This window comes from Ailuropoda melanoleuca, chromosome 1 (genome assembly GCF_002007445.2).
Source record: "Ailuropoda melanoleuca isolate Jingjing chromosome 1, ASM200744v2, whole genome shotgun sequence".
Taxonomy (NCBI): Eukaryota; Metazoa; Chordata; class Mammalia; order Carnivora; family Ursidae; genus Ailuropoda; species Ailuropoda melanoleuca.
The window spans coordinates 190,156,208-190,165,553 of record NC_048218.1 but is presented as its reverse complement, the minus strand read 5'-3'; the positions used below and the strand labels follow the sequence as shown (position 1 = coordinate 190,165,553).

Here is a 9,346-nt window from a genome sequence, read left to right as displayed (position 1 = left end):
AAGGAGCCTGCTTCTCCCTCTCCCTCTGCCTGCTGCTCCCCCTACTTGTGCTGTCAAGTGGATAAATAAAATCTTAAAAAAAAAAAAAAAGTAAGGAGATATACAGAGCCCTGCAGAGTGCACAGGGCACATGGCCTGCTTTGGCCCAGGATCGGGGAGACTTCTCTTGGAAGATACGAAGGTGGGATCTAAAGGGTGGCCGGGAGTTAGCCGGGGAAAGGGAGAATCGTGTCTCACACAGAGGGAACAATACGAGCAAAATGTCTGAGACAGAAGGGAGCTGGAGCGGCTGGAATGCCGAGAAGGCGGCGCACATGTGCTGGGAGGCGGGGAGGAGGCAGGGCCCTGACCCCTCAGTGCTTATGGACCGTGCTGGGAAGTTTGGCCTCATCCCAAGAGCAATGGGTCACCATGGGAATGTTTGAGCCAGAGGGGACACATGATCATATCATTGTTAGAGGGCAATAGCCAATACAGAATTACCAAGGTAAGGAAAGTCAACTGAGAAGAAATCAGTCCCAAGCTGGCTTTGACCGGCAAGACAAAACATGATGCAGCGCCCCCCTCCCACCGAAGCCAACAGCAGGTGGCCCTGCGGGCCTGTCGGCCAGCTACCGGGAGCCTCTGGCCACCACGGTGACCCTGCTTCCAGCTGGGGCATCTGCGGGCTCTCACAGAAATTCGGGGACACGCGCATCCTCCCACCACCAGGGGGAGGTAAGGAACGCACTGCGGGGCAGGGGCAGCCCTGCATTCTGACGAGGAGGTTTGGGTCTGTGCAACGCAGGAGGACCCCTCATCCAACAGATCGTGATCCCTGTTCCCATTCTCTCACGCTCCCCGACATCTCTGCAGCGTGTGGCCCTGCAGACCCCCCTTTTCTCCAGGTTTCCTCACACTTCTCGCCCTCCTCCTCTATCTCTGGCAGTCCCTCCTCTTCCTTCTGTCCCATGAAAGGAGACTGTCCCCATGGCTCCTGACTCAGCGCAACTTTCTTACTTCTACAGCCCTTGGTTCCAACCACGAGCGTGCACTGAACACGTCTGAACCTGCGCTCCTGGCCAACCCGCCTCTCGCAGCCCTCGTCCCCAATTCCCCAGTGCCTGCAGGACCTCTCCCTGGATTCCCCACGGCCACCACGTGTGTCCCAGGAAGAAGGTCCGCTTCACCTCGCTCGTGGTTTACAGCCAGGTGCCCACAACCCTGCGGTCTGAGGCTGGGGAGGGGGAAGCGGGGAGGACAGAGGCGGTCCAGAGCACAGCCGGGTCCCCCCTCCACGCTCCACACAGCTCTCCTCTGCCTCCTGAGTTCTGCTTACTGTAGGTTCCGCTTTCCCGCAACTTCAGCTTGTCAGGGACCCCTGTGGCCCCAGCTGTAGCTTGTGGTCTCCTTCTATGCTTCCTTCAAGCGTCAGCTTCCTACGAGCCTCGAGCCTCGTTTTCTGGGTCTTTACACGACAGAGGTCTGATGGACGCCCCTGGTCTCACCAGAGACCGGGCTCCCTCATAGCAGCCAGGGGAGTTTTCAGGGGTCAGGAGCCTCCTGCTGGTCCAACCAGCTGTGCCTGAGGGACGGGACTGGTATTACTGGTCAGGTATTACTGAACATGAACACCCAGGATAATTCTTCATGGGATGGGGGGGTGTTAGCATGGTTGACAGGAGTGCTTTCTTTTGCCCTAGCTGTAATTCATCCCCGTACAGACAAGATCCTGGAAAGAATCTGCTTATGCTTTTTTCATCACTTCCTCACCTTTCTGTCACACCTTTCCTCTCTCACCATTTTTTTTTAAAACGCCACTTTTGTATTTTTAAAAAAAATCTCAAGCCTATAGAAAGGTGGAAAGAAAGTACAGTGAACACACAGACCCTTTACCTAGACCAGGGTTCTCAACCTTGGCACCACAACTCTGGGCACTGGAGAATTTGTTGCTGTGGGAGCCTGCCCAGAGCATTGTGGGGTGTTTAGCAGCATTCCTGACCTTTATGCACTAGAGGCTGGGGGCATCCCCTCAACCGAGACAACCGAAAATATCTCCGACGTCACCAAATGCCCCCAGTTGAGAACACTGACCTAGATTCAGGAACTAACATTTTGTCATATGTGCACGTGCACACACCGTGTATCTCTATGTATCCATATGTAACATACCTATATATGTATATTTCCTATATACGTGTAATCATAGTGAGCAAATGTGGCAAAATGTTAATCTGTGGATCTCTATATGCATATACATATTAGACAAGTGTAGATATTATATATGCATATATGTGTATCTTACATACATATAGAGTACAAACGTGGCAACATGTTGAAATATATATTTTATACACACACACATGCACACTTTTTTCCTGAAACATTTCAAAGTAAGTTGCATACATCATCACCCTTCCCCCTAAATATTTTAGCTCCTGAGGACAAGAACGCTCTGGCATAGAAACACAACAAGATTATCGCGGTCAAGAAATTTACATTAATATGCTATTATTCTAAAGCCTATATTCATTTTTTCCTCACTTTCCCAATAATGTTCTTTGTGGATTTTTGGTCCGCAGTGTCTCTGTCATGATAACACAGCAGACACACCATCGAAGGTGAAACAGAAGCTAACTGCCCTCAGTCATGACGGGACCTGGGCTCAGCCCCCTCCGCTTGGTGTAAAGCGTGCGCCATCCGCTCAGATCAGTACCCCCTCTGTTGCAGTGCTTACTAGCCTTTCTGCTCATCATTTAACCATCTCAAGAGAAGAAAGCATCTGCACTTCCAGATATCTCCTCAGCCTTTAAACGTCTGCCGCCTGGCATGTCTCTAGCTCCCTAGATGATGTCATCCATGTTGGGGACAAGATCAGAAAAAGCTCTGCAAATGCTACTGCCCCAGCATTCCAATAAGCGTTACTGCTCAGACAGCAGCTCCTGAACCAAGAGAGGCCGAGAAGGTCATGCGACATCCTACAAGTCGAAAGACTCAACGAGCAGTTTAGCATCTGGTTAGACAGTGTTAACCAGAGCCGAGCGCCTCCCCGGGCGCCGTCCAGCAGCAGCGCAGGCTGGGCAGTTAGTAGGCGCACAAGTTCCCGGACCCCCGCCCTCCGGGGCTTTGACCCATCCTCCAGCGGACCGTGCTACCTGCTCAAGTTTGAGGAGGACTAACCTGGAGTTAGTGTGTTCACAAACAAAAACCATTCGAATCCGCCCCAGCAGTGTCTAGCAGAGTGGGAAGGCGTCCCCTTTCCAAAGCCGGTCCACAGAGAGGGGCCCCCTTCAGGTTAAGAGCGGCACCAACCTTCACCTGAGCGGGCGAGGACTCCTCTGGCAACTAGTCAAGGTCGCACACGGAGTCTGCACAGATGGGACAGCCAGAGGCATGTCGCTCCCATCAAACTCACATGCGGCGCGAGCACCCCACTTCTCTAGTACAAGGATTCGTGTGATTTCCTTTTTTCCTCTGATATTTATGAAATCCCGGGTCCTAGGGTGCAGCTTTGCTTAGCAGACTTCGTGAATCTGTGAGATCCTCACCAGGCAACCTGCGGCATCATTATAAGTCATTCAGACAAACGAGGTCATCCCCAGACGGGTGCTGCCTTAGAGGAATCAGCATCGGGCTCACAGCTGCGACTGGAGACCACAGTGCAGGTGTGAGCGTTGGGAACGTGGTGCGACATGCCAGAAGACAGAGCAGAAGCAGGGATGGAATGCTAAGTGATTCAGAGATGGTGTTTCTACTTCAAAATGCCTTTCCTTCCAAGTTTCACATTTGGGGCTTTTAGGCCTTTGGGAGTGCAGAGAAAGCACTGCAGTTTTTCCTCTTATGTGTCTCTGCACAGACTGGGGAGATCATGGAATAGCAGCAGAATGCCCACGGCAAGTTTCTAGCCCCAGTTCCATAACTCACAGTCAGCCACGGTTAAAAGGATGGCTGCAGAAGGTGGAAGGAAGATATAAGTGTGGAGGAAAAGTGTGGAGAAGAGTCCAGTGAAACAGAAAGAAGGGAGAGATGTGTACCGATTTGCTCCCTTTCCCGGCACGGGGACACGGTCCCCGTCAGCTCCTTTGAGTCATTTGTTTATATGCCCTAGCAAGGTCAGAGCAGGAGTGACGATCTCAGTCTCCACCGGGGTCCCTGGCTAATTAAAATCAGCGAAAAGTCAGACTGCTGAGAATTATAGAAACAAAGTATTCATTATTTTTCCTGAAAAAGAGGGGGAAACAGTGCCCAAGAAAGACTATTCATAAGCAAATCCTGTTTTGCCATGTCTTTTTTTTTTTTTTTAAGTAGGCTCCATCCCAGCATGGAGCCCAATGAAGGGTCTTGAACTCACCACCCTGAGATCAAGACCTGAGCCAAAATGGAGAGTCGGGGGCTTGACAACTGAGCCACTCAGATGCCCCAGCCATAACTTTTCTATATAACAAACCCCTTTTGCCAAAAGAAAATAATTCATGCAGGCTAGAACTGCCTTTTGAGAACAAAGTTTATTCTGACCCAGAAGTATAATAATTTTTAAACTCCTATCAATTCCATCACACTCGGTAGGAATTACTCAGACTTGTTCCCCCCTTAACTTCTTCTGAAAAAAAAGCAAACTGGCTAACTATAGCTGAGTTTAGCTGCGAAGTAAAATGCATTTTTTTATCATGAACTACCACAGAAAAAGCACACTTTGCTTGCATCTCGAATTGTCTTCAGTAAAGTCTATTTTGCTTGCAGTAGTTGTGCTATCCTGATTTCTCTTCCCAAGTTCTGCTGTCTGTGGAATGCTATATTAAGTCTTGTTTTTCCCCTTCTTTGATTTGGGAGCGCCTGGCCAGCGGAAGCCTCGCAGCTGCAGGCAGTCGGCAACGTTGTGGGCGATGTAGTAGAGGTTCAGCATGGCGGCGGGGCTGAGAATGTCCACTTCCGGTTTCTTCGGCTTCTTCCCGCGAGACTTGCCTTGGCCTTTTCCTCGTTTCCCTTTACCGGGCTTTCAAAGACAAGTATATACGGGGCATAAATTAGGTTCTATAACCCTGAAATAATTTTCAACATTTCCTACTGAACATCAGAAAAGTAGCTCCTGAAAAGAAAAAAACTGTAACAATAACAAAAATTTTTGCATGGAGTGAGAAGAGATGTCACATGCAATCTAATTCAACAAACGTGTATTAAGCACCCAGATTAAAGGTGACCCAACCTAATCTAGCCATTGTGTGGACCTTGTTTGCACTGATTTGAGCAAACTGTAAAAAGCCATTTTTAGGAAATCAGGGACATTTGGTAATATCAAGGAATTATTAATTCTGTTAGGTGTGATAATGGCATTGGATCATGGAAGAAAAGGTTTACACATTTCAGAGATGCACACTAAAATCTGAAAGGCCTCAGATTTGCTTTAAAATACTGCAGCTCCCCCACCTCTCCCTGAAAGACAGATGAAGCACATGTGGCAAAATCCTGACAATTTGAGTCTGAGAAATGGATATATGGGGATCCATTTTACTCTTCTCTTTTTGTGTATGTATAGACACTTTCATAATAAAAAGTGAATTAAGAACATTAGATAATTGGATGCTAACACGTATTTTGGCATTTGTTACGTCGTAGCCACTATCTCATTAAGCAGTCATGAGGGTTGAGATGAATACAAGTCACTTAGCATAGTGTCTGACATGAAGGAAGAGTAAGTGATTGTCCCCATCACTTTATCACCACTAATCCTCCGAGCTGTGTTTTGAGGGAGAGAGGCATTATTCCCGTCTTAAAAATGGAAAAATGGAGGCTCAGCAAGGTCACTGTGCAAGCCAGCATCCACCAGCTCAGCACCTGTGCTCTGGCCATGACCGTGCTGCCTGGCCAGTGCCTTCTGGGAAAAGGAATGGATACCATCCTAACGTGGGAATAAACCATCTGAGGTTCTGCTGGAGCCGCACAAAGCTGAGTTGACTTCTCTAGGTCCTATGACCCCCCCCATACATAAAGTAACAAATGGAGGTGTATTATTTAGAAAGTGTCTCTTCTAGGCAAGGGAAAGGAGAGGAATGTGTGAGTTATCAAGAACACCCACAAGGGCTAAATATTTGTATAAAATAGATGCCGTGTCGATAACATCTCACTTTAAAAATGTCCCAGGCTAAACGAAGAGAAACATAGTCAATGTGTTAAAAACACTAAAATACATTTTTGTTAAGTGAAATGGAATACACTCCAAGATACAAAACCCAGGAATGAAGATGAGAAGTATCTTGCAACAGTGGCCTGGCTTTCATGTGGAGATCCAAATTAAAAAAAAAAACAACAACAACAATATGAAAACCCATATGATAACCGTACTGCCTGATAGAAGATCCCCTTGCGGTGTAGGACGTACACTGCCATAAGCTCTTAAAATTGGGGGGTCTTGGCTTTATTTATGATTTTATACTTTGTTGCATGTCAACCATATGACTTACCTGGGATAAATGCCCCCCAAAAAGTGTTTTAATTTCTAAAATAGTTTGCAAACTAAAACTCACACAAAAGTTTGATATTTTGATTCCAAGTTCGCATCTTTTTGTAGAAATTGGCAAACTGACTCTAAAATTCATATGGAAATGCAAAGGACTTTGAAAAAGAGCAAAGTTAAAGGACGAATGCTACTTTATTTCAAGAATTATTATAAAGCTACAGTATCCAGACAGTATTCAGACAATACCGGTGTCAAGATAGACAAACAGATCAACGGAACAGAATAAAGATCCAAAAATAGGTCCACACATAGATGAACAACTGCTTTTCAACAAAAGTGCAAAAGCAATTCAATAGAGCAAGGATAATTGATGAGGGATAGAAGCAGAAAAAATGTTCTTTAGCCCAGAAGGCTGAACTATAGCCTGCATAGTTCCGATAAGGATCAAATACACACTGGTTGCTACATCCTTAGAGGGTCTCGTGACTGCCTGTAAATCTCACCGATAGTTAATATTGAGCTGAATGATAAGCACCAGAGAAATCTTGTGAAAGTAGTTTTATGAGCAGAAATTCAAAGAAAACATTTATGATCTAATACTCCCCGCATGTCGCTTCTCCCTTGAGCACTAAGCATATAACCACCGGCTTTGTACAACAAATGTGCAGCTGTTTCTGCCCACGGGTCCTGTCCCTGTGCTACTTAAATAAACTTACTAAGTTGCACCTAAAACATCTCGAGAATTCTTTCTTGACCATCGCGCTCAACAATTCAGCAATAGTAATTTTTTCAAAATATGGGGCTGGAACAATGCATATGCATTTGCAAAAAGACGAAGCTCGATCCATGCTCGTACCATATACAAAAATTAACTCAAAATGGCTCATACACCTAAATATAAAACCACAAAGTATAAAAGTCCTAGAAGAAAATACAGGAGAAAACCTTTATGACCTTAGGTTAGACAAAGATTTCTTCGATCTGACATCAAAGCACAATCCATTAATGGACAAATTGATAAATTCACCATCAAAATTAAAAACTTGTGCTTTTCAAAAGATATTGCTAAGAAAATGAAAAGCTGGGCGCCTGGGTGGCTCAGATGGTTAAGCGTCTGCCTTTGGCTCAGGTCATGATGGAGCCCCACTCTGGCTCCTGGCTCAGCAGGGAGTCGGCTTCTCCCTCTCCCTCTGCCTCTGCCTCTCCCCCTGCTCATGCTCTCTCTCTGTATCTCTCTGTCAAATGAATGAATGAATGAGTAAAATCTTTAACAAAAAATAGAAAAAGAAAAGCTAAACCACAGACTGGGAGAAAATATTTACAAATCTATATCTGATAAAGCCCTTATATCCAGAATGTATAAGGGACTCTCAAAACACAGTAAAACAACAACAACAACAACAACAGCAACAACAACAAAAAGAAAACAGAAAAAAACAAACAAACAATAAAACATGGTCAAAAGATTTGAACAGATATTTTCCCAAGGAAGATATACAAACGGCCAATACGCACAAGAAAAGATACTCAACATCAAGTCATTAAGGAAATCTAATTAAAACCGCAGTGAGATACAGTGCATGCTCATTAGAATGGCTCAGGTTACAAAGACCCAACCTGCACCAAGTGTTGCTGAAGACAGGGAGGATTGGCACTCTCCTATGCTGTTGGTGGGAATCTAAAATCAGAGAGCCACTCCGCTTGACCACTCTCTCACACCATACACAAAAATAAACTCCAAATGGATGAAAAACCTCGATGTGAGACAGGAATCCATCAATCCTAGAGAAGAACACAGGCAGCAACCGCTACGACATCGGCCAAAGCAACCTTTTTCATGACACATCTCCAAAGGCAAGAGAAACAAAAGATAAAATGAACTTGTGGGACTTCATCAAGATAAAAGGCTTCTGCACAGCCAAGGAAATAGTCAAANCACCATACACAAAAATAAACTCCAAATGGATGAAAGACCTCAATGTGAGACAGGAATCCATCAAAATTCTAGAGGAGAACATAGGCAACAACTTCTATGACATCGGCCAGAGCAACCTTTTTCACGACACATCGCCAAAGGCAAGAGAAATAAAAGATAAAATGAACTTATGGGACTTTATCAGGATAAAGAGCTTCTGCACAGCCAAGGAAACAGTCAAAAAAACTAAGAGACAGCCCACGGAATGGGAGAATATATTTGCAAAGGACACCACAGATAAAGGACTGGTATCCAAGATCTACAAAGAACTTCTCAAACTCAATACACGAGAAACAAATAAACAAATCATAAAATGGGCAGAAGATATGAACAGACACTTTTCCAATGAAGACATACAAATGGCTAACAGACACATGAAAAAATGTTCAAAATCATTAGCCATCAGGGAAATTCAAATCAAAACCACACTGAGATACCACCTTACGCCAGTTAGAATGGCAAAAATAGACAAGGCAAGAAACAACAATTGTTGGAGAGGATGTGGAGAAAGGGGATCCCTCCTACATTGTTGGTGGGAATGCAAGTTGGTACTTGGTTTTCCACTCTGGAAAACGAGGTCCCTTAAAAAGTTAAAAATTGAACTACCCTATGACCCAGCCATTGCACTACTGGGTGTTTACCCCAAAGATACAGACGTAGTAAAGAGAAGGGCCATATGCACCCCAATGTTCATAGCTGCATTGTCCACAATAGCCAAATCATGGAAGGAGCCGAGATGCCCTTCAACAGATGACTGGATTAAGAAGCTGTGGTCCATATATACAATGGAATATTACTCAGCTATCAGAAAGAACGAATTCTCAACATTTGCTGCAACATGGACGGCACTGGAGGAGATAATGCTAAGTGAAATAAGTCAAGCAGAGAAAGACAATTATCATATGATTTCTCTCATCTATGGAACATAAGAACTAGGA

General features: G+C 45.2%; 1 protein-coding gene across 4 annotated transcripts in view; it reads right to left on the bottom strand.

The window, feature by feature from the left end:
• Positions 1-4,471: 4,471 nt before the first annotated feature.
• Positions 4,472-9,346, bottom strand: part of SMKR1 (small lysine rich protein 1) — a 9,938-nt gene continuing 5,063 nt past the window's right edge. For all 4 annotated transcript variants that reach the window (XM_034671959.1, XM_034671966.1, XM_034671971.1 and 1 more), the window contains exon 3: positions 4,472-4,972. In XM_034671959.1, coding sequence (XP_034527850.1) covers positions 4,775-4,972 — 198 coding nt within the window. In that variant the 3' untranslated portion in view covers positions 4,472-4,774. The remainder of the gene's footprint in view (positions 4,973-9,346) is intronic.